Source organism: Arvicola amphibius, chromosome 1 (assembly GCF_903992535.2).
Source record: "Arvicola amphibius chromosome 1, mArvAmp1.2, whole genome shotgun sequence".
Lineage (NCBI taxonomy): Eukaryota > Metazoa > Chordata > Mammalia > Rodentia > Cricetidae > Arvicola > Arvicola amphibius.
The window spans coordinates 100,962,746-100,989,645 of NC_052047.1; the positions used below are offsets into that span (position 1 = coordinate 100,962,746).

Consider the following 26,900-nt stretch of genomic DNA (forward strand, 5'->3'; position numbering starts at 1 on the left):
CTATATGAGTGTTGATTCTTGTATATTGATATATTGAACATCTATATGAGAGTATGATACTACCTCTGTTTGAAACAATTGTTTATATTGACCATTGTTTACTATATTGCAATGTACATCTCTACCTCTGATATTATTATGTAATGACATTGTTTTACCATATTGCACTGTACATTTCTACCTCAGAATATTATTTATGTAAGGACCCTGTTTACATTTTGGAAATCATTGTCTTCATTTTTTTTTGCACAGTTGTCTATTCTATTAGCTTACAGTTACATAAGTGTTGAGAATTATATGTTGGTCATATTTATATTTAGGACAATCAGGTTTTTTAGACACATAGAGGTTGTATTTAGTATAGATAGCATAATCTTCAACCTCTTTGAAGAACTGTAGAACATGGCCTTTAATCTAACCTACAGTTTTGTATTTATGAGACACAATCACTCCTGGCAACAATGCTCTACTCCCGAGAGAACGTTGAGCACCAAAGACACTCCACTGGGAGTTGTCTTCTACTTGGCAGAACTGGCCTTGGGGCAAAGAAAAGCCCATACCTCCATTACTGACTAAAGTACGAAATATCATAAGTGGATAAAACAGAATTGTCTTATCTTGCCAAGACAGGATAGGATAGTTCTACTAAAGGTTCCTTGCCATTGTATAATGGTATGTCAGGTTTTTCAGGCCTCAGCCAAAGTTGGTTGCCCTCAACATTGCTATCAAGACTTCGTGTGGTTGCCCAGGTAGTCAATTGTCTCTGTCTTCTGTTGCACATTTTGGAAGTTTCTCGTTTGTGCTTCCTGGTTGCTTTGGTAATTTTACTCTCCTTCTCAGATCTTTTGATGGGGTTGAAGATTAGATAATGGTTAGCTACCTTCTAGATTATTTAGACTTCTCAAGTAGAGTGATTAGAAAAAATTCTTCGTATATACTTCTCGCCTGATATTGTTTACTTTTTGTAATTTATATGATCTGTTCCCCTTGTATATAGTTGTATTTGGTTTCTGAATCTGTCTTATTTAGACAAAAAAGGGGGAGATGTTGGGGCAGCTGGCCCAATCCCTGCGTTCAGGGGCGTGGCTGCTCCAGGCGGGGTAGCATTCCCCATCTTAAATAGGATTGGGGAACCGGAAGGTGCCCCGTTCGTTTGCCACGCGCTCACCTTCGGCTCTGCTGGACCCTTGGTTCTGTAAGTTCCACTTATCTCCCTTGTATTAAAATTGAGTAATTATAAAAGGACTATTTTTTGGTTATTCCAATCTTCGCCGCATCAATCTCCCCAAAGGTGCTCCAGGATGCTGATGGCAGGGGGAACTCTCAGAGAAGAGGGGTGCTGGGCGGTTACTCTTCTCTGGGAAGCTTTGCCTGAGAAGCCAGGGATTCTTGAAGAAGAGGGCAGCGGGGGTGAGACCACCTAGGTTGCAGTCTGATTTCCCAAAGTCTAGGGCAGAAGTGGGGGATGCAGGGGGGAGGGGTGCATCAGTGACGTTGGGTGAGGTCCCTACAGTTTGACAGGACTGTTGTTCCCTCTGGTAGTGTGTCTCACGAAGGCTTATTATGTCAGGATGCTGTCTGAACTCAGCATCTTGGTGACCTCCCTGGTTGGAGTGGCAGGCAATTGTTTGTGTAAGAATCTGGATGAGCATTGAAGTGCCTATGAGGTTTGCTTTTTTAGTAAAACAGAGATTTGGTTTTCTAATGATAAAGCAATACATATTTGATATACAAATTGAAAAAATAGAGAAAGAAGAAAGCTTCCGTTAACAGTTTCGTGTAACTGCTGGGGAAGATGATGTAAACCTGGTGCAGCGGAGTGCAGAGGTCCCTGGAAAACAGAAGTACGATCCACCCTCGTAACCCAAACACTGGGTGCACATCTGAAGGAAGTGAAGACAGTATGTTGGAAAGATTTGGTTCCTCTGCGTACTACGGTACTTCTCCCCAGAGAAGTCTGGAACCAGCTGAGCGTCCATCAGCATGAGCAGACAGAGAGTGGCACCATACACCAAGGGAATACTATCAGCCCCCCAAAGTAGGAAATCTTTGTTACTTGTGAAACACAGATGAATCTAGAGATCACGATATGAAATGAGGACAGACACACTTAGAAAGACGGGTACACAGGCCTCCAATCATGCGGGTCCTTCAAAGACCTGATCTCATGAAGTTAGGAGCAGGGCACTGGATGCCATAGAGGGAGACAGAGAGAAGTTGGATAAGGGTAAATTACAGTCACACAGAGGTGGTGAATTCTACGCTGTGACATAGTGGGCATAGTTGGCCAGCTAGTACTTTGTGTGTATGGATGCCATACCATAAAGAAATAAACCCTTCAAGTGCTGGACATACTAGTTACCATGATTTGATATTACACATGTATAAAACATCAGATTGTTTTGCTAAACAACATGAACTTATACAATTATTATTTGTTAATTATAAATGAAATAAAGAAAAAAATTAAAGAATCATCCTTGCAGCAAAAAAAAGAAGAGCCTTATCTGGGTGTGTCCTGTTTCCTTTATGAATGTATTTAATGCATATAGAAGATTTTTTGTGTGGTCTAGAAGACAAAGAATCCTGTCATAATTAAGTTAAAGATACTTTGACTTGCTTCTTTCCAACACACACCATCCTTTTCTACTTCAGCCCCTTATTTCTCAAACAAGCATTATGGAACAGAAACATGGAGAGTGTTCCTTGTTTCCTAAGTAGAAAAATTTTGTGTCTCTTTTTAGAGTGATGTTTGTTTGTTGTTTTTATTATTTTGAGATTTGTCACCTAAATGACTACACTTCTCCAGAAATATTATCATGAAGAATTTTGGGATTTGTTTTAAGACTTTTCCAGTACCTAATTATATGATCATGCAGTTTCTATTCTTGAATCTATTTATGAAGTAGGTTAGAAACAACAACTTACGTATGTTGAAGAATAATTGCATCCAAAGGATGAAGCCAATATTATCTCCATGTTGGATAATGTTTCTTTTAGTTTTTACTGAATTTATTTTACCAAGTGCTTCACTGAGAACTGTTATGTTAGTTCGACAGACTGACATTTTATATTTTGGAGGTATTTATCTTGCTTTCCTCAAATAATTTATTATATACTAAATTTTACATGATCTGATACTTTTATACTTGATAATCCTAAACTGTACTAGCAATCATTTGTCCTGTTCTTTGGCAAGTCATCCTATGTTCTAGCATATTCTAGCACAAACCCACTTAAAGTTCTTTGATATACTCTCAAAATATATGTCACATCACATGCTTCATCCTGAATATAGTTATTAAACTTTATGTTTAACCCTAAATGTACATCTCCACAAAGTTTCTTCCCTAATCATCTTTGAGTTACAGAGAGTAGGAAACCACAGCTCTCCCACTGGAACCAATATATGTCACACATTGTTATATATGAGACTATGAATTTCTTACACTTCTTGTGCTTTGTTTACATCATTTGCCTGGAGGTTTGCCTCAGTACTGCAATTCTATATGTTGCCCACAATGTCCAGAATATGACTTCAGATACTGTGCAGTTATAGTTACACAGTTGCACGCCATTTGGAGTCAAATCCAGGTCCTCTAAAGGAGCTGCCACTGCTCTTAACATCTAAGTCATCTCTCCTGCTCCCATATTTCATAAGAAAAATATACTATCTCTTAATATATGATCTATTTCAACAATAGTTCTGGGAACTGAAAGAGTGATCCTGTGCCAGATTACTGGTTTCAATATCATATTAATACAGCTCCAAAAAGAATGGGCAGCAATACATGTATGCATATTCCACCTGCAAATTTCTCTGATGGAAGTGACTATTATACTCCTGTCAAAATATTAAGATATCAAAAAGTATTAAGTAAATGACATACTCATAAAAAGCTACCAAATGTGTCTTATCTCAAGGGGGTATGTAGCTGATGGTTATTTATTATAAATACAAAAATCTTAAAAATATACTGTACCAATTGTCTTGTGCTTGATTTTTACTTTATTCCATATATTAAAGCAAATGTGGGTACCTCATCTTGAATTCACACACCTGTTCCATTGGAAATTTCATTATTTGGGCAGGGGCTGCAATCAAAACAGCAGACTGCCTTGCCTTCCTGAAGAGATTTCCTGAATCCAGGACCACAACTTTCACTGCATACAGAGATTGGAGTCTGAGCAAAGGAAATCAGAAATGTGGGGACATATAAAAATTAATCTGTCTACTGAATTTTATGAGAAGAATAGATCATTGAAAGTTTAATTTTATAAATTTATATTCAATTAATTAAGCAATAAAAGCATAAATAAACCTCATAATATATATATATATGCAAATATACATATAAACACATGCTTAAAATCATGAATATACAAGGGGAAGAATGTGGTAGTACTTGCAATAATGAACTTATGAAGAAAGTATTGAAATGTAGAAATTAAGCTTGTAAATATGCCAGTGCAGTCATCTTTTAATTTATGAGAAGGTTTGAAACTCACTAAGGGTGCTTTTGTTTGTTTTTTTAGTCATCTGTGTTCTGTAAAGCTTAATGTGACATGCCACCCACCTCTTGATCTCCTGTGCTCCATTCTATCCTGTCCTCCAACAATGACAATTGGTGACCAGGTGGAAGATATGGGGAAAATGTTCCTACTTTTACTTTATATCCAAGACCTTGAGGAAAATTCCAGAAGTTCAAAATGTCATACTCGACATATAATTTTTCTGAAGGATTTAAGGTTACTGAATCTCCACCAGGATTAATGAATTGAATGTTCTTCAGGATGTGGTTCAGCTAAGAAAGATGCAAGATTTATGATAGGCAAGCTCATGGTTAAAGAAAAAATTGAGTTATGCCATGTGCACATATACATTAAATTGTTTTTCAACATGAAATATCATTACAGGTATATTTCAGAAAAATGATGATTATACTGAAATAAAACTCAACTATTTCTAATACTATGTGAGTAGAATATTCAGATAAATCTCTGATTCATTATTCATTCTAAAGGTTTTCAGCATTGAACACCAAATTTCAGGATGGTTAACTTAAATATGAACATGACACAGTCTAAAATCACATGGAAATGAAGTCCCAGCGAAGAATTGTTTTTTGTTTTTTTGGTTTTTTTTCATGGTTTATTTTTTTTATATTTAAAAATTTCCATCTCCTTCCCTCCTCCTCCCCCCTCCCTCCCCTCCCCCTCCCCCTTCCCTCCCCTCCTTCTCCCCCTTCCCTCCCCTCCCCTCCCCTCCACCCATACCTCCCCTCCCTCCTTCTCAAGGCCAAGGAGCCATCAGGGTTCCCCACTCTATGCTAAGACCAATGTCCTCCCAACTCCCCAGCGAAGAATTGTATGGACAAGTTTGGCCTCTGAATACTTCTATGAGTGATTTTGTAACTTGAGTTAACTGAAGAACAAGGACCCTCTCTGGTTTTAAGCAGATCATTTCTTGAACTGGATCTGGACTGAATATGTTGGAGGGAGCCAGATAAGCAATAGTATTTGTGCAATAACAAATTTCTCTCTGTTTTTGACTGTTGATCTTGGTGTGAAAAATGCTTCTGTTCTGGCCACCTTAAGATTTCTGGAATGACGGATTATAAACAGAAATTGTGAGTCGTATAATCCCTTTCTTATTTAAGTTACTTTTGCTCACATATTTTATCACAGTAAAAAGAAATAAACTTAAGACAATGTTTCTAGCAGACAGTTTTGGGAGATATTTTAGATTACATTGTTTAATAGCTCTCTACGCTATTTAGGATTCTGAGACATCAGTTATTCCTTGTTAATACTGAAGAACGTCATGGGAAGAGATTAGACATTTCCTGTTGAGAACCATAGAAGGGTGGGATACTGTTGGCCTCTTTATCATCACTTCTTGACCTAATTTCTAAAGTATTTCCTTGTATGAAGATCGCATCTTGATTACTATATCCACCCAGATCTACATTTATTTTTGGCAGTAAACTAGTAAAGAAAACTTCTCTTTGGAAAAAAAATATGCCAAGATACTCTTTTAGAGCACCTTTGGGGCCACTTAATTAAGTTCCCTTGGTGATACTGTGCTTCAAAATAAAAAGGCATTACCTTCCAGTGGGGATATTTCATTTTTCCTCCAATTTTCATTGCTTGCTTATCTACTTGTTGCATAAGAATCTTGTGGAGGGTGTGGGCCACAGCATACACAGCATTGTATACATGGTAGCTGCCATCACTCATGGCAGTGTCAAAGTGGTACCAAGGTAACCATTCCAAGGAACCCCTAGCTGAGCAATTTTCTACTGGTTTACAGGAAGCATCAGAGAGTGTGCAATTAAAATAAATCTCCCACAATCTTGCAAGGAAAATGTCTTCTGGGTATTTGGAAGGGGTGACTATCTTTACAAAATCTTTAAAAGTGGAAATCTCACCATGGTGTTGTGAAAAAATAAGAGTGCCATGGAATGAGTCGAGAATGAAATGTCTCATAGCAGTAAATACTTCCCATTGTGAAGTGGTAACCCAGATTCTCCATGGACATATGTGTTCCCATCTTCTGAAGAAGATACCTAAAGATGAGTCAGTGTCACCATAAATAATAATAATTTTTGCTGAGTTCACCACAATCTGGCTATTGTAGACATCAAATTCGTTTGCTGAAAAATGATTGGCTGCTATCATTTCCGTGAAGGCTACACAGACTCTGTTTCTTTCCATCTCTCGTACCAGTTCTGAGAGAAACTGAATGCCTTTCTCTTCTGAGATGACCAGTCCCACCCAGTTCCATCTGAAATGGACCATCAATGATACCATGCCTAAGGCCAGAGATGAGTCCTTGGTGGCCATCTGATAGACAGAACGAAACTTTCCAGGGTCATTCAAATTTGGTTCAAATGGTCCAATGGTCAGCTAAAGAAAAGAGAACAGGGAGTGACATGAAGTTAGGAGTTTCCAGAAATCATGGACTCAATGAGTGTGGAATAGAAACTTAAAGTTTTAGAAAGTATTTTTATTACAGGTATTTGTATTTTAAGTCAACTCTAATACCTGGAGAATATTTCAGAAAATGAGATTAATATTCAAATTTCCATAAACAATTGTGTATATATCATGCCATTAATGTATATTTCACAAATTGCAAGTGGATATACTTATAATTTTAGAGTATAAACCTCAAACACTATGTGTTTTAAAAGGTTGGTTTCTTGGGTCTGTGTGTGCATATCTGTGTGTGCACACAAGTGTGTGTGCCCATGTCTGTATGGTTGCCTATACATTTGAGAACATTTAAAGTCTAGAAGAGGAAACTGGGTATCCTTAATTTCCTCTACATATTCTTGAAGTAGGGTCTCTCTAAAACACTGGGATTCATAACTTTGGCTTGTTTAAAAGACAGGAATTATTGATTCCACAAGGGACATCTTATCTCTGCTCCCTATCTTGAGGACATGGGTAGTCCTGGCATCCAAACTCTTTTCCTCATGATTACACAGAAAGCACCTAGAATCCTGGTCCATCAACAGCACCAAGACTATGTATTTTCAATGACACACAAGTGAAATCTGCATGCTTCTCCTTGGTACTCAAATACTGACATTAAAGGAGAATTCTTTTATTGTTTCCATTCATATAATCTCACCAAAGGATAGTTATAAAGTCCCAGAAATGTGCCAAATAGGGAAGAAATGTCCCGTGTTGGTCCTGTGATTGCAGCCATAGATTTTTCCTCTCTTCTGCAGGTGTAGTTTGGGATGAATTTTTCCTTGCCTGTGAGCCAAAAGAGGATACTCCAAGAACTATCTTCATCCTGTGGCCCAGCAGTGTAGATATCATATCCCAGAGATACATTAGGTAAAAGAAGGGGGTTCCTGTTGATCTCCTCAATGGCAAAAATCAAGGCTATTGCAAATTGGTAGTTGTTAGAATTGATCCTGTGTAAAGGACATAAGGATCATTACACAACAATATTCAAATGCTATTGTCTTAGAAATGAATACAGTAACTGGCATGCACTAAGTGAGTTTCCCTGCACAGAGTCTATATTTAAATCATTACGTATTGTTTGATGGCACTGCAGCATAAGATTGTTTGGAAGTCAGAGGGCTAGTTATGGCCATGTTTACTAACCATTTCCTTCATGAGGATAGAGCAAGCAGACTATCTTCCAGTCATATAGGAGCTAATGCCTTGTATAATATTATACCATTTACTTCATCCATTTCCTGTATGAGGATAGTGCAATAAGACTCTCATTCGTTAAGCAGGCTGTCATTACATGATCCTTGCATGCCTTTGCCTTTGCATGCCTATACTTCACAAAAGCAATCAGTATAATTTGTTGATTCTTGGGATGGGAAGTATGTATATTGTGGGAGCCATACTGAACCAAGAGTTTCTAACAGGCCCCTATGAAATAACAAAGGAAAATTTAGCTCTATGTCCTTGTCTAAGTTTGTCCTCAGTACAGTCTTTCTAGGGTTCGAGCCAGTGCAATGAAAAAGTCAAAGTTGAGTTTTATTACCCACCTTTTCCCCCCTGGGATGTGGTTATCAGTCCTAAGGCAGCTGGTTCTGAGATATCCTTTGTTCACTTTGAACAACATTATCTGCCATAACTTTCTACTCACCTTGGGCATTTTCCCACTGCAATGAGTTTATAGGATGCCATTCTTCTTCACAATCTTGCTTGGCATAGATCATTAGTTTATTTAAGACTTTCTGATCCTAGATATTGCTTCTGTCATTTGTATTCCTCATTGTCATTCTCTTACCCAACACCTTCCCACTTGGGACAATTTTTCGTTCAAGTTCAGGTTAATATGTGGTGTGTCTATGTATGCACATTCATATGTATGTGGTGTATGTATACAACATATGTTTGTGTATTTTTGGTGTGTACATGTTATGTCAAATATGTACAGTGCATGTGGGTATACGTAGTTAGTTAGTTTGTATGTGTTTGTGTATACTCTCATTTAAAATGAAGCTTGTACTTACAGCTACACAGACCACCCAGTAAGTTCCTGGCAACATGTCTCTGCCTCAAACACTGGGTTTACAGGCACATGTAGCCATGCCCTGCTTTAATGTGAGTTTTGGAATTTCTAACTCAGGCCCTCCTGCTTGTCTAGAGAATGTTCTTCACATAGCCATCTGCCCAACTTGAGGACACTTATTTTATAAGGATGAATTACCAATGAAGTAATTTACTTTTGATGATATATGACTCACAGATCCTTCATTTTATATGTAAAGGAATACAACCAAAAATTTGCTTTGAAAATTTCACATTATTTTGTACTATGTATTTTTATTTTTTTTCTCATTTTTTATTAAAAATTTCCATCTCCTCCCCTCCTCCTTCCCCTTCCCTCCCAAATTAATTATTTTATTATATGTGTACATGTCTGGTATTATATATGCTCACATACGTACTTGAAGTGCTCCTTTATATGGTCAGAAAGTGTCCTGCTCTCTCACTCTGCAGGTTTTCCCCATCACATAGGATGTCTCTCTGCACCTGGAACTCCTCTGACAGGCAAGAAACCTCAGAGATCCTGTACCATACCTCGCAGTGCTGGAGTTGTAGGTGCACAAGCATTTGCATGGATTCTAGTGACCGGAACCTAAGTAGCCATCTTGCTTGTTGTTAGCCATAGAGCCAGTTCCCCAAGCTGCGTGAAGTGTATCTTCACTTGCACTCTGCCATTAACATGAAACCACACTGCCGTCTGTTGTACACATCATGGTTGCTTGACTTCTTTCTACTCAAATGCTTAGTTTGCTCTCTTGTTTATATAACTTGTTATTTCTCATTCTGGCCTTTTTATTTAGTTTAGCCTTAGTATATTCATAATCTTAATGTTCTAGATCTCTTTTTTTCCTTTTCTATTAGACTTTAAGTATCCATATTTATTTCTGATATATCAGTGGAATATGGTATGGGAAGTCCTTTTGTTTATGTGTTACTTTTATTGGTTAATTAATAAAGAAGATTCTTTCAGCCAAAGGCCTAGCAGAATAGAGCTAGGCAGGAAAACTAAACTGAATGCAGGAGAAAGAAGATACAATCATAGAGAAGCCATGGAGCTGCCAGAAGAGAAAGACATGAGCCACTAGCCTGAACCTTGCCAGTAGGCCGTGAACTTAATGGTATAATATAAAATAAATGAGATAATTTAAGATAAAAGAGTTAGCCAGAAATATGCTTAAGCTATTGGCCAAACTGTATTGCAAATAACAAAGCTTCTGAGTGATTATTTCATGGTCCAGGCAGCCAGGAATAACAAGCAGTCTTCCCCAACAGGAATACTTTTGATTGTTTCTTTTAATATTGAGTTACTATGATTACATCATTTTCCCTTTCCTTTCTTCCCTCAAATTATCCTGTATACTCCTCATTGATCTGTCAGCTCATGGCTTCTCATTTCTTCAAATGTTTTCACATGACTTAGGACAACAATTGATATTCAAGGACCAGCTCACTAGAAATAATACTTAATAGACACCTTGCAAAGCATTCAAAATATCTGTTGCTTCTACTTGTAATTTTAAATATATTAATGGCATTCTTTCCCTAATAGCTGTGGGAAATCCTTCACTGCCTGTATCTCGTGTGGGTATCTCATGAATAGAATTCCTGATAGAATGAGCATTTTTATATGTGGATTGTCAAGAAGGTGGCTCTTCCTTATCTGTATTGTTATCCTGTACAGAGTTTTGATGAATAAAATAAATACAAAGAGATGCTGTCAAATCAGGGGCTATAAGTTCCTATTAAGAAATGGAGCACAACTTAAGAAAACAGCTGTAATACTATCAACTGACATAAAACTGTAAAGTAGCTTAAGATTATGCTATGCATTCTGCTAATGGATTTTATGGTATTTTTTCCCAGAAAAAAAGGCAATCTTATTTACAAGAATATGTAGCCAGCTGTCTGACTTGTTGAGCCAATGTAAATAGTGCAAAGTAATTTAGTCACGATGCCAGGGACAGTAATTAAATGTTTGCATGGATTCTTACCCTCAGTTTTATTGGTCTTTGTTCAAGATTCACTATGGGAGAAAGATACCCTATATAGCCAGGGCTACAAAAAATAAACTAACTTCATAGCCTCAAGAAAGTGTTAAAAGTTTCCCTTTCTATGGTCAAGGGTTATATACAGGAGAGAAAGATATTTTTTAAGATTTAAAATGCCTTTTAATGTTACTGTATACTATATTCATCCTTCATATTGCTTCTTAAAGATATTTACAATCAACTATGGCATTGCTTTGACTATGTTTGCTTGATAGTTTGATGCCTACTTAATACAAGCTAGAGTAATTTGGAGAAAAGGAACTTCATTTGAGAAAATATCACCTCTAGATTAGCCTGTAGGTAAAACTGTTGGGCACTTTCTTGATCGATGATTGATGTGGGATGATCCAGGCTATGTGTGTGACTGATGCTGGGCTGCTGGTTTAGGTGCAGTAAGAAACAGGCTGAATGGTGGATGGGAAAGAAGCCAAGTGAGCAGAATTACCCCCCATGCCCTCACTTTAACATCCTGCCTCAAATTTCTTCTGAAGTAGGGTATGACCTGAGAATTGTAAGCAGAAGGAAACCTTTTCTTTTCCATGTTTCTTTTGGTCATTGTGCTCACCACATCAATGAGAGCATCTTCATCCATTTATGCCCTGGTCAAGGGTTACATTCAGTATGGAAAAACATAATGTGCTTTTTAATGTCACCGTGCTTTGGAGAGTGCTTTAGTGAGATCCTCTGTGCTTAGGCCTCTGCCCCTTGCCTTGCAGCTCTGAGTTTGGAAGGGCTTCTCAGCCATGCCTCTCACCTTGTGGCTCAGCACTCACTCTCATATCACAGTTGCTCTTTGTAAATGAACAGTCTCAAGGCTAAGAAATGTGGCTTTTGAGAGAGCTGCTTGGCCTGCAAGGGGACCTGATGGTCTGCCAGAGGATCCATCATTCTTTGGGGTAAATGAGGAGTGAGTGCCCGAACCGCGGCAGCTGCACGGAGAGGGACCACCGACATTCTACAACTCCCCCCGCCACCCGCACACTTCCTGCTCTTCCTGCAGGGGTTATTCTCCCCAGATACTGCATCTCTCTTCCTGTCACTTCCCAGCTTGCACCCAGAATCCTTCCCCCCCGTCTCCCTGCCTCATCCTCCCGTCTTTGGGGCCACAAAATCCCACAGCTCAGCCTGTTTGGGCGCTGGGGACCTGGAATTGAGTGCACCCAGGCCGGTGGGAGGTCCCCTCCTTCATTTGACTGCCTGCGGCAAGGTAGGCCATTTGTCAGTGAGCTGTTTGGCCTGCAAGGAGACCTGACAGTCTGCCAGAGGATCCATCATTCATTGGGGTGAGTGAATTGAATTCATTGGGGTGAATTGAACTTCTAAAAGAAGACTCAAAGGGGATTATTCAGAGGAACAAATGGGCAGGCGCCAATGCATGAATTCCTCCAACAATTTGAAAAACAACATGAAAGCACTAGAACCCAGCGAACTTATAACAGGAGGACTTGAACACACTAATCAAGAAGAAGTAGAAAAAATTGACTTTATGAAAGTAATAGAGTCCCTTAAACAGGAGGTGAAAAACTCCCTTAAGGAAATGGACGAGAAGAATAACAAAAAGTTTGAAGAATTGAGTAAATCCGTAAACGATATCCTAGGAAACCAAGAAAAAACAATCAAACAGATAATGGAAACAGTGCAAGACTTGAAAACTGAAATGGAGGCAAGGAAGAAAACACAACCCGAGGGCCAACTGGATTTGGAAAATCTATGTAAACGAACAGAGAATACAGAAACAAGCATAACCAACAGAATACAAGAGATAGAAGAAAGAATCTCAGATTCTGAAGATACCATAGAGAAAATAAATGCACTGATCAAAGAAAACAGCAAATCCAGCAAATCCTCATCACAAAACATTCAGGAAATCTGGGACACAATAAAAAGACCAAACCTAAGAATAATAGGCGTAGAAGAAGGAGAAGAAATACAGCTCAATGGTTCAGAAAATATATTTAATAAAATTATAGAAGAAAACTTCCCAAACCTAAAAAAAGATATTCCTATTAAGGTTCAAGAAGCTTACAGAACACCAAATAGACTGGATCAAAAAAAAAAAATCCCCTCGCCATATTATAATCAAAACACAATCACTCATGGAGACGGTGGGACAGAACTAAAGGGAGATCACCAACTCCAGTTGGAATGGGACTGATGGAGCATGCGACCAAACCCGTCTCTCTGAATGTGGCCAACAGCAGGGGCTGACTGAGAAGCAAAGGACAATGGCGCTGGGCTCTGATTCTTCTGCATGGACGGGCTCTGTGGGAGCCTTCTCAGCTTGGTCGATCACCTTCCTGGACCTGGGGGAGTTGGGAGGACCTTGGACTTAGCATAGAGTGGGGAACCCTGACGGCTCCTTGGCCTTGAGAGGGAGGGAGGGGAGGTATGGGTGGAGGGAAGGGGAGGGAAGGGGGAGAAGGAGGGGACGGAAGGGGGAGGAGGAGCAGAGGGAGGGGGGAGGAGGAGGGAAGGAGATGGAAATTTTTAAATATAAAAAAAAAACCCATGAGAAAAAAAAAGAAAAAAAAAGATGCTCACACACCTGTAAAAAAAAAATTTGGGAACTTGAGGGTTGGGCAAGTCTGGGCCAAGGGAAGACGGGGAGAGAAAAGTGTGAAGGGGAGAATGGGGGGAGCTCGGAGGAATGGGGTGCTTGGGATATAGGAAGGGTGGATATGGGAGCAGGGAAGCATATATCTTAATTTAAGGAGCTACCTGAGGGTTGTCAAGAGACTTGACCCTAGAGGGGTTCCCAGGTTTCCAGGGAGACGCCCCCAGTTAGTTCCTTGGGCAGCTGAGGAGAGGGAGCCTGAAAAGGCCAGTTCCTATAGCCATACTGATGAATATCTTGCATATCACCATAGAACCTCCACCTGACGATAGATGAAGAAAATGACAGAGCCCCACATTGGAGCACCGGACTGAGCTCCCAAGGTCCTGATGAGGAGCAGAAGGAGAGAGAACATGAGAAAGAAAGTCAGGGCTGTGAGGGAACCTCCAGCTGGCGACAGATGGGGAAGGTGACTGAGCCCCACATTGGAGCACTGGACTGAGCTCCCAAGGTCCTGATGAGGAGCAGAAGGAGCGAGAACATGAGGGAGAAAGTCAGGAACGTGAGGAGTGCGTTCACTCATGGAGACGGTGGGACAGAACTAAAGGGAGATCACCAACTCCAGTTGGAATGGGACTGATGGAGCATGCGACCAAACCCGTCTCTCTGAATGTGGCCAACAGCGGGGGCTGACTGAGAAGCAAAGGACAATGGCGCTGGGCTCTGATTCTTCTGCATGGACGGGCTCTGTGGGAGCCTTCTCAGCTTGGTCGATCACCTTCCTGGACCTGGGGGGAGTTGGGAGGACCTTGGACTTAGCATAGAGTGGGAAACCCTGATGGCTCCTTGGCCTTGAGAGGGAGGGAGGGGAGGTATGGGTGGAGGGAAGGGGAGGGAACGGGGAGAAGGAGGGGAGGGAAGGGGGAGGAGGAGCGGAGGGAGGGGGGAGGAGGAGGGAAGGAGATGGAAATTTTTAAATATAAAATAAAATAAACCATGAGGAAAAAAAAACACAAAACATACAGAATAAAGAAAGAATATTAAGAGCTGCAAAGGAAAAAGGTCAAGTAACATATAAAGGTAAACCTATCAGACTAACACCTGACTTCTCTATGGAAACCATGAAAGCCAGAAGGTCCTGGATAGATGTTTTGCAGAAACTAAGAGACCATGGATGCAAGCCCAGACTACTATACCCAGCCAAGCTTTCATTCACTATAAATGGAGAAAACAAAATATTCCAGGATAAAAACAAATTTAAACAATACATAGCCACAAATCCAGCCTTACAGAAAGTAATAGAAGGAAATTCACAAACAAAGGAGTCCAGCATTGCCCAAAATAACTCAGACATCTAGCGACCCTTCACCAGCACAACTCAAAGAAAGGAAACACACAATCTCTACTACCAAATAAAAAGTGACAACTGGAGTTAACATTCACTGGTCATTAATATCACTTAATATCAATGGACTCAATTCACCTATAAAAAGGCACAGGCTAAGAGATTGGATACGAAAACAGGATCCAACATTCTGCTGTTTACAAGAAACGCACCTCAACCACAAAGACAGACATCTACTCAGAGTTAAGGGTTGGGAAAAGGTTTATCAAGCAAATGGACCTAAGAAACAAGCCGGTGTGGCCATACTAATTTCTAACAAAGTTGACTTCAAACTAAAATCAATCAGAAGAGATGGAAAGGGACACTTTATACTCATTACAGGAAAAATCTATCAGAATGAAGTCTCAATCCTGAATATCTATGCCCCTAATACAAAAGCACCCACTTATATAAAAGAAACATTACTAGAACTCAAGACAGCCATCAAACCAAACACACTGATAGTGGGAGACTTCAACACTCCTCTTTCACCAATGGACAGGTCAATTCGACAGAAACCTAACAGAGAATTAAGAGACTTAATAGAGGTAATGAACCAAATGGACTTAACAGACATCTATAGAACGTTCCACCCAAACAGGAAAGAATATACCTTCTTCTCTGCGGCTCATGGAACCTTTTCAAAAATTGATCACATACTCGGTAACAAAGCAAACTTCCACAGTTACAAAAACATATTAGTAACCACCTGCATCTTATCGGATCACCATGGATTAAAATTAGAATTCAACAACAATGCTACCCCCAGAAAGCCTACAAACTCATGGAAACTGAACAGTCAACTACTGAACCACAGCTGGGTCAAGGAAGAAATAAAGAAAGAAATTAAAGTCTTTCTTTTTTTTTTTTTTTTTTTGGTTTTTCGAGACAGGGTTTCTCTGTAGCTTTGAAGCCTATCCTGGAACTAGCTTTTGTAGACCAGGCTGGTCTCGAACTCACAGAGATCCGCCTGCCTCTGCCTCCCGAGTGCTGGGATTAAAGGCGTGCGCCACCACCGCCCGGCTTAAAGTCTTTCTTGAATTTAATGAAAATAAATACACAACATACTCAAACTTATGGGACACTATGAAAGCAGTGCTAAGAGGAAAATTCATAGCACAAAGCGCCCACTTAAAAAAAATGGAGAAAGCACACATTGGAGACTTAACAGCACACTTGAAAGCTTTAGAAAAGAAAGAAGCAGACTCACCTAGGAGGTGTAGAAGACGGGAAATTATCAAACTGAGGGCAGAAATCAACAAAATAGAAACACAGAAAACAATCCAAAGAATCAATGAAACAAAAAGCTGGTTCTTGGAGAAAATCAACAAGATTGACAAACCCCTAGCCAAACTAATCAAACGGCAGAGAGAGAACACACAGTATAATAAGATCAGAAATGAAAAAGGGGACATAACCACAGACACAGAGGAAATCCAAAGAATCATTAGATCTTACTACAACAGCCTGTATGCCACAAAATTGGAAAATGTAAAAGAAATGGACACTTTTTTAGATAAGTACCATATACCAAAGTTAAACCAGGACCAGGTAAATGTTCTAAATAGTCCTGTTAGTCGTGAAGAATTGGAAACTGTTATGAGAAACCTCCCTACCAAAAAGAGCCCAGGACCTGATGGGTTCAATGCAGAATTCTACCAGAACTTCCAAGAAGACCTAATACCTATACTCCTTAAGGGATTTCATAATATAGAAACAGAACAGTCATTGCCAAATTCCTTTTATGAAGCTACAATTACCCTGATACCTAAACCACACAAAGACTTAACCAAGAAAGAGAATTACAGGCCAATCTCACTCATGAACATCGATGCAAAAATTCTCAATAAAATACTGGCAAACAGAATCCAAGAACACATTAGAAAAATTATCCACTATGATCAAGTAGGCTTCATCCCAGAGATGCAGGGCTGGTTCAACATACGAAAATCTATCAATGTAATCCATCATATAAATAAACTGAAGGATAAAAACCATATGATCATCTCATTAGATGCAGAAAAAGCATTTGACAAAATTCAGCACCCCTTTATGATAAAGGTCTTGGAGAGATTAGGGATACAGGGGTCATTCCTAAATATAATAAAGGCTATTTACAGCAAGCCGACAGCTAACATCAAATTAAATGGAGAGAAACTTAAGGCCATCCCACTAAATTCAGGAACGTGACAAGGCTGTCCACTCTCTCCTTATCTCTTCAATATAGTACTTGAAGTTCTAGCAATAGCAATAAGACAAAACAAGGGGATCAAGGGGATTCGAATTGGAAAGGAAGAAGTTAAACTTTCATTGTTTGCAGATGATATGATAGTGTACATAAGCAACCCGAAAAACTCCACCAAAGAACTCCTACAGCTGATAAACTCCTTTAGTATCGTGGCAGGTTACAAGATCAACTCCAAAAAATCAGTCGCCCTCCTATATACAAAGGCTAAGGAAGCAGAGAAAGAAATCAGAGAAGCTTCACCTTTCACGATAGCCACAAATAGCATAAAATATCTTGGGGTAACTCTAACCAAGGAAGTGAAACACCTATTTGACAAGAACTTTAAGTCTTTGAAGAAAGAAATTGAAGAGGATACCAGAAAATGGAAGGATCTTCCTTGCTCTTATATTCGGAGGATAAACATAGTAAAAATGGCAATACTACCAAAGGCAATCTATAGATTTAATGCAATCCACTTAAAGATCCCATCAGAATTCTTCACAGATCTTGAGAGGACAATAATCAACTTTATATGGAAGAACAAGAAACCCAGGATAGCCAAAACAATCTTATACAATAAAGGAACTTCTGGAGGCATTACCATCCCTGACTTCAAACTCAATTACAGAGCTACAGTATTGAAAACAGCTTGGTATTGGCATAAAAATAGAGAAGTCGACCAATGGAATCATATAGAAGACCCAGATCTTAACCCACAAACCTATGAACACCTGATTTTTGATAAAGAAGCTAAAAGCACACAATGGAAGAAAGAAAGCATCTTCAACAAATGGTGCTGGCATAACTGGATGTCAACCTGTAGAAGAATGAAAGTAGATCCGTGTCTATCACCATGCACAAAACTCAAGTCCAAATGGATTAAAGACCTCAATATCAATCTGAACACACTGAACCTGTTAGAGGAGAAAGTGGGAAGTACTCTACAACATTTGGGCACAGGAGACCGCTTCCTACGTATAGCCCCAGCAGCACAGACATTAAGGGCAACATTGAATAAATGGGACCTCCTGAAGCTGAGCAGCTTCTGTAAAGCAAAGGACACTGTCACTAAGACAAAAAGGCAGCCTACTGACTGGGAAAAGATCTTCACCAACCCCACAACAGACAAAGGTCTGATCTCCAAAATATATAAGGAACTCAAGAAACTAGACTTTAAAATGCTAATGAACCCAATTTAAAAATGGGGCACTGAACTGAACAGAGAATTCTCAACAGAAGAAGTTCGAATGGCCAAAAGACACTTAAGGGCATGCTCAACCTCCTTAGCAATCAGGGAAATGCAAATCAAAACAACGTTAAGATACCATCTTACACCTGTCAGAATGGCTAAAATCAAAAACACCAATGATAGCCTTTGCTGGAGAGGATGTGGAGTAAGGGGTACACTCATCCATTGCTGGTGGGAATGCAAACTTGTGCAACCGCTTTGGAAAGCAGTGTGGAGGTTTCTCAGGAAATTTGGGATCCACCTACCCCAGGACCCAGCAATCCCACTCTTGGGAATTTACCCAAGAGATGCCCAATCATATTACAAAAGCATCTGTTCAACTATGTTTATAGCAGCATTATTTGTAATAGCCAGAACCTGGAAACAACCTAGGTGCCCTTCAGTGGAAGAATGGTTGAAGAAAGTGTGGAATATATACATGCTAGAATACTACTCAGCGGTAAAAAACAATGACATCTTGAATTTTGCATGCAAATGGAGGGAAATAGAAAACACCATCCTGAGTGAGGTAACCCAGGCCCAAAAAGATGAACATGGGATGTACTCACTCATAATTGGGTTCTAGCCATAAATAAAGGACATCGAGCCTATAATTCGTAAAAATCCTAGAGAAGCTATATAAGAAGGTGAACCCAAAGAAAAACATATAGTTATCCTCCTGGATACTGGAAGTAGACAAGATTGCCGGACAAAAAATGGGAACATAGGGGTGGGGTGGGATGGGGGGAGGGCGGATGGGGCGAGAAAAGTGTGAAGTGGAGGATGGGAAGAGCTTAGGGGAATAGGATGGTTGGGATATAGGAAGGGTGGATATGGGAACAAGGAATTATATATCTTACTTAAGGGAGCCATTCTAGGGTTGGCAGAGGCTTGACTCTAGAGGGGTTCCCAGGTGTCCAGGAAGACGCCCCCAGCTAGGTCCTTGGGCAGCTGAGGAGAGGGTGCCAGAAATGTCCAGATCCTATTGCCATACTCATGAATATATCTTGCATATCACCATAGAACCTTCACCTGGCATTGGATGGAGAAAATGACAGAGCCCCACATAGGAGCACCGGACTGAGCTCCCAAAGTTCTGATGAGGAACGGATGGAGAGAGATCATGAGAAAGAAAGTCAGAACCATGAGGGATGCGTTCACCCACTGAGACGGCAGGACAGAACTAATGGGAGACCACCAAGTCCACTTGGAATGGGACTGATGGAACATGCGACCAAATCAGACTCTCTGAGGGTGGCTGATGGTGGAGTCTGACCGAGGAGCCAAGGACAATGGCAATGGGCTTGGTCTCTACGACATGGACGGGCTCTGTGTGAGCCTTGTCAGTTTGGTTGCTCACCTTCCTGGACCTGGGGGGAGTTGGGAGGACCTTGGACTCAACATAGGGTAGAGAACCCTGATGGCTGTTTGGCCTCAAGAGGGAGGGAGTGGGGGTGTGGGTGGAGGGGAGGGGAGGGAAGGGGGAGGAGGAGGGGAGGAAATGGCAATTTTTAATAAAAAATAAATAAACTGGAAAAAAAAGAAATGTGGCTTTTACAACCACGAACCACAATTTTTAAAAATGTTTATACAATTAGAAGTATAGGAGATAGCACACAACTCCTTTACTTCTTTCAGTGTCCTGGTAGTTTAGTTTTATAAGACTTCCTATAGAGATAACAGAAAGACTCCTCTTCTGCAGCTGGGAGTTAGGGAATTGACTGAGAGAAAGTGCTCTTTCCTTAATCTTTAACATGTCTTATACATTTATTACATCTGTTTCTTATCATTTATTCAGAAATGGTATGTGACCCTTGATTACAATGCCTGAAACATTTTCTGGGTCTTTATAAGCTGTGAAGAAGAAAGAGAGCAGGGAAGAATTCAACATGAGAGAATAAGAGGAAAATCAGGAAAGTGTCCACTTTTTTCCCTTAGCCCTCAAATAGAAAAAGTCTAATTTTGTCACACTGTAGAGTTTTTCCCCAAACCTTGCCTACAGCCCAGGAGTTGGATCTTCCTAGGTTGTGATAATATATATTTATATAATGTATATTCTCTAAATGCAAATATATGATTAAATTCATAAATATAAGCTTTTCAATCAGTATATTTCCTGTATATATGTTTTATGACAAGGTCAACAATAAATACACTAACATGGGTAGAGACAAGCCCACTAAGCCTCAGCATTATACAAAGAAACTGAGGTAAATAAGGACCCAGTCCTGAGGTGCCCTTGGGTTGTGGGTTGACTCTCAGTAGATCGCAGTGAGGGAACTGCTCTGCTACGTATGAAACCCTGACCCAGAAGCAGGTCGTCTGTGAGGGGTTTAGCACAGGTTCCACATGAACATGCCTTTGAGCATTTGACATGACAAGCCAGAGGGCCGCCCACTTTCCTGCTGCAACCCGTTTCCTGGAACGAATGGCTCTCCACAATTAAAAGAAACAAAGATTAGATATCATTGTTGTTGAATGTGGAGATATTTGCTCCTAAAATTATACACAATTGAAAAATGTTAAATATTCACTGGAATGGTCAGTCAGGTAAGCAATGTCAGGACAAACATATTTTTAATTTAGGGTGACTTTCACATGAGTATGTATTGTAATTTATAATTGTTGCCTTTCCCTCCTTACTTCATCACCTTCCCAACTTTAAGACCTCCTGTTTACAAATCTATGTCAAGTTAATGCTGCCTATATATGAGTTGGTATAGGACTATTCACCGGATCATGTCCAGCCTGCCAAGATCTACATCCAAAGCACAGTGAGTCTATCTCCTCCAGCATATCACAACCCTCTTCTTCCCTCAAGACTTAAGGAACATCATGAGAGAGAGTGGAAAGTCAAACTAAAATGTTTAAGGAAATAAAAATGAAGACATTTAAAATAGCAATAATATAGGTTAATATGTAAAATTATGATTTTACCAATTTATATGTTAAAGGACCAGATTCAGCTTGGGAAGAGTGATTAGCATAGTCCCTTTTCCTTGAATAACACATATTCACAGAGGAACCATATAAAGCTGTGACCTTACTAATCTACTATTAAACATTAAGCTTTTGCCAGCACTAATGACTTTTGCTTGTGTTTAAAAATGCATAATTAGGTAAAAAGTGATAAATGGTTCTTGGCCTCACAGATTTTCAGACACCCTACAGTTTGTTGACGCTGTGCCTCTTGGGCATGTGGTAGTACAGGATGTCATGGCGATTGAAAAAGAAGCTTGGCTTATTAACTTGGGGTTGGGAATTGAAAGACAAAGGAGAAAAGGCAAAGGTTTCCCAACCTCCTTGTTGGTTGTGCCCTAGATGTCATAAAATTGCTCATTAGTTCTTACTCATTTCCTCCAACTTCTTGAACCAAAGCTGATCAACTAGCATTGTCTAGCTGTCCTTTGGGAGGGGAGTTCAAAATATAACACAAGAAATCCTTAAACTCAGAGAAGTATGGATGAATAATCAGAAGTGTGTCGTTTTATACTGAGAAACTCCCACATGACAGAGAGCTTGCAATGTTACCCCAAGGAAAACTCCTTTGCTCGGTCACAGAGACTTAGAATGATTAACTCTCTGAGAGTTCAACTGTACTTGAAACCTAATTTGTTAAGTCAAACACTAAGAATCATCTTAAACAAGGGCAAAAATATTTCTAAAATGTTTAACTATGTACAAACTAATAAGAATCCAGATAAATTTACATGAATATAAGATCAATGCTCAAATGTAGTTGAAAGGATTCCAGCAGAGAAATAGGAGCAGGAAAGTAGTGACGGTAAGAGCTTTGTACCTGTCAGAAAAGTTCTCAACACCAAAGTTTGAATGTGTATGACAGGGTAATATGGTTCTAGAACTATACATTCCATGTGAAAAGACAACTGAATTAAAGCTGGACTAGGTCAAGCTTCCTTATAATGAATGTGAGCTGGGGAGGTTACTGAGAAGGAACATGCTGGCTATACAAGTGCATGAGGAGCTGATTTTTTATTCCTAGGACATGGTATATATTGCTCTTCGTCTGGATGATCTAAAGGGAAAATGGGACAGAGATATAGGAGAACTCCAGAAGGCTCTGATTCTATCAGTTCACATGCAGAGTAGAGAACAACAAGGAGTCTTTCTCTTAAACAAGGTGGAAAGTGAAGAATAGTACCCAAGATTCTCCTCTGAATACCACAGAGACACACAGACTCAGTTACCTAGACACACTCACACCCCCACACACTAACACACCCTGACATTCACACAGATACATGTATATATGCATTCTGAAAAACACATGATCACACACTCAGGCACTTCCATGCACTCAGATACATACACAATCTCATGAATACAGACACACAAATTTGCAGGCAAACACATGCATGAACACACACTCTGACATGCATTCAGAAACATACCCTTCACATGCGTGTACAGAGCCACACACACCCTCACACACACACAAAGATTTTTAAAAGGATAGTGGTAATTGAGAGGAAAACGGAGGCACTTTTAAAGACAAATAATAAATCTAGCTCTTTGGAAAGTGCAAGAAAAAGCACATTATTCAGAGGGAAACAAAGGAAGAAATTGATTTTGGGAAACCAATGCTTTACATTGCTTGAGTGTTGCTCCAGAGGTAAATTTAGATTCTTATTATTTCAGTCAAAAAAATTTGATGCAGAGCTGAATGGAAAAAAATTCTGGGCTCTGTAGGTGATTTATGTAATCCAGCATATTTACAGGTACATGTGAGGTGGATACTGGAGAACCTCATTGACCAGTTAGCTTGGCATATATAGCAGTGAGCAAAAAATCATTTCTGAGATAAGACGGATGTCAGGGAAACATTTAAGGTTTACCTCATGTGTGCTATGACATGTCTGTGTCCACAGTGAAACACAAACACATGTGCAAATACACACACACATTAAAGTCAGTAAAGTGATAAAACATGACTATTTAGGTCTAAAAATAAATGATTCATGATCATAAAGTGCACTGTATATACTCATCTCTGATACAAAGTAAATGCAAGCATATCTAAGTAGTTTATAAAGAAAGAATAGAATGAAACACAATTGTCTGTGGAACTGAAGATTGAGACAGAGGCATAAAGAGCATAGAGATATCTAATAGGACTTAATATCTGCTCAACAAGAGCTTAATCGGGACTGTCGTGGAAACAGCCAACTTTCCAAAACTACTAAATCCATGGAATTTAGAAGAGAAGCTACAATCACCACTTTAGTGAACCTTCAAAGTCTTCAACTGTATGTGTTCTTTCCAAGTTCAACACATCACACTCACAAGTGTTTAAAACAAACAAACACAAAATCATTTTACAACTCTTGGAAACTTGTGTGTGACCATGATTTAAAATAAAAGATGAAGAGAGAAAATAAATAGCTACCTTGCAAAAATATATTATTAATATAGTCTGTACATTTACAATCAACAAAATACTGAAGTCATAATCTGCAGTAAGTCATGGGCTCACTTCAGATCAGAAAACCTGTTGTAGACAAAAGATAAATGCAAAGTGGCCTACGTGGCTCATAAGGCTCTTACTAAGGACATGTCAAGTGGTTAAAATAAGCATGAATTATATAATTTGAAATTGTAGATTTTTGTCAAAGAATTTATTACTTAATATAATAAATTTTATGTAGTTTGACATCATTACACCTTATTTTTCACACAGTGCATCATTTTAATTCCTTGAGAATAGAAAATTGCTATTGGTTCATGCACAACATTAGAGAAAATGTCAAGAACTTTTCACCTGGGCTTATATCTCAGCTTCAGATAAAGTAGGCCATCTGTCCTCTGTTCTGGAAAGCTGTGCTATTACCAAATTCAACACACACCACAAATGACAGCTGTGTTAGATACCAAAGGCATTCAGGTCAGAAACTTTTTTTTTGGTTTTTCAAGACAGGGTTTCCCTGTAGTTTCTAGAGCCTGTCCTGGAACTAGCTCTTGTAGACCAGGCTGGCCTCGAACTCAGAGATCTGCCTGCCTCTGCCTCCCGAGTGCTGGGATTAAAGGCGTGCGCCACCACCGCCCGGCCAGGTCAGAAACTTTTAAATCAAGTAAGATTTCTAGAGAACTGAATCTCTCTAAGGACTGGACCTGAGTAGGAAGCCATTGGAGTCAACATAGCAGGTACCTCAGAGACTATAGCATGCATATGTGACTGGCAGTGTTGCTGAAAGTGAAAACGAGACCCCCAAAAAAGAGAAAATGAAAGAGAATGCAATAATATCTGCCAACATTTAGGTGTGTGTGGGAATTCCTTCTGTCTCTCTTGCCAACTGAGTACAGAAGCTATGGGCAACACCTGTCACATCAACCTCTGAAAAGAGGTGTAAACTGTGCTCATATTGACATCTTCTATGTTCAGCGGAGCAGAAGGATCTGTGGAGGTCTTTCTCATTCCTTTATCAGACAGTTCTTTGATTGCAGTAGTGATATTTTAGGCAAAATGTTCTATTGGCATCTGTATCACAGAGACACTGGACAGAATGTAAACATCACAGCAGTCTGACAAATATAGTTGCTGGCCAGACAAGTGTAAAAGATACAGGGACACAACTTGCAGAAATACTGGTCTACATAATGTTTTAAGTAACTAAATACAGTAGGTTATCTTACCAGAAATGTGGCATATACAGTATCACACAGTTTGTGTAGATATTAGGAAGTGCACAGGAGAAGGATCCCTATACCCTATTTTGTAGAAGGAACAACATTTTATCACATTTTAGTGCTGAATTATACACATGACTCTGGCTATGTTTCTAGTTACATCATTAGGCTGCTGCACAGTGGCTGAAAGAGGGACAGATGGCTTACATCTGGCTACAGAGTAATTTTGTGCTCAATCACCACTGAGAAAAATTGAAGTCAATAGATGAAAATGAAAACCTCTTACCACATTGTAAGGAGAGCAAAGTCAGGGAGAAAAAGATGAGATGGATTAAGGGCACATCGTAGAGAACAGGGCTAGGAAGAGAAGGCTGGAAACACTTACCTTAGAGAAATGTGTGTGCTCTCTGATCCTTCAGAGTTTGGAGAGGTTTGAAAGGTGTAGAGCGGTAAGAAGGCACTGATCACCATGTCTCCATCCTGGTATACATTGTCTGTCCACGAGTACAAACACCTTGGTATACCAAAACTGCACTGGAGCATAAGAAGCTTCAGGGTCAAGAAGAAAGAAATCAAAGTCAGCATTGTCAGTGTTTCTCTGATCACAAATGGAACCTTCAGTGGTGACAAATTCACACTCTCGACAGGGAAATGTGTGATCCTGCATGTGGCTTATAAGTGTTGCAGATAGAGATGGCCACTCAGCTATTTATTCTCTCCACATCAGATTGCTACAGTCCCCTGGAGAAATCTTCAACACTGTCTACCCTCAGGCTTCACATCTGAGGACTTCTGTTCAAGTGACAAACACATGTCAGAGGATTATACTCTCATGATGTTTGTTTATTATGTCATCCAAATCTAAGAAAAGCAAATCCACAGGGACAAACCCAAATGAGGAAGATTAGCTGTAAAATTGTATGCAGAAACTTATGACTCAAACACCATTTGATATGATGCAATTTGATTGTGTCTGGGTATTCCAAGATAGATTACTGGAGAAATGCCCCACTCTGGAAGGGTTCCTCTGCATAAACAAAGCACAGCGCCCACAGTGTCCAAGAGAGTGAAGGTCAGCTCATATTTAGAGGATACGGCGAAGGCATTTAACATTTATTATGATGACCATTAGTATCTGTAAATATCTCACAGATGCATATTCTCATCGCCTTATGGCAGAAATAGACACTCATAAATTCATTCACATACACACATACACATTTAATGTTGTGTGTGTGTGTGTGTGTGTGTGTGTGTGTGTGTGTGTTATAGTGTCAGGCCTTTTCTGACCATAATTGACTACTGCTGAATTGAGTCTGAAGTCCACACCACAGTAAAGATTATACGCCTCAGACTTGTACCTGGTCAAAGCATTTTGGCTAGGGATGTCATATGTTATAGTGGTGGATTTTATTACTGAGTTTTGATAAATAGATAATTTTATGTATAGGTTTATGTTAACTTGAAACAACTTACTTTCATCTGTGAGGAAAGAAACTCAATTAAGGAAATAACTCCATAAGATTATATAGAAGGCAGGCATATAAGGCATTTTATTAATTAATGATTAAAGAGGCAGGTCCCAGCTCATTGTGGTTGGTGTCATCACTGAGCCTCTGGATCTGGGTTCTATGAGAAAGAAGACTAAAAAAGTCATGAAGAGAGAGTCATTGAGTAGAACCCCTTATGTCATCTGTACCAGCTCCTGGCTCCAGGTTCAGCCCTGTTTGAGTTCCTATCTTTGCTTTCTTACTGGTGATCAGTGATATGGAAATATAAGC

General features: G+C 39.6%; 1 protein-coding gene across 1 annotated transcript in view; it reads right to left on the reverse strand.

Moving 5' to 3' along the window:
- LOC119822670 (vomeronasal type-2 receptor 116-like) overlaps nt 1-25,704 on the reverse strand; it is a 43,059-nt gene extending 17,355 nt beyond the window's left edge. The window contains 6 exon segments of the mRNA XM_038342155.1: nt 3,450-3,453; nt 4,059-4,184; nt 4,578-4,805; nt 6,109-6,909; nt 7,640-7,931; nt 25,505-25,704. Coding sequence (XP_038198083.1) covers nt 3,450-3,453; nt 4,059-4,184; nt 4,578-4,805; nt 6,109-6,909; nt 7,640-7,931; nt 25,505-25,704 — 1,651 coding nt within the window.
- Nucleotides 25,705-26,900: the final 1,196 nt, after the last annotated feature.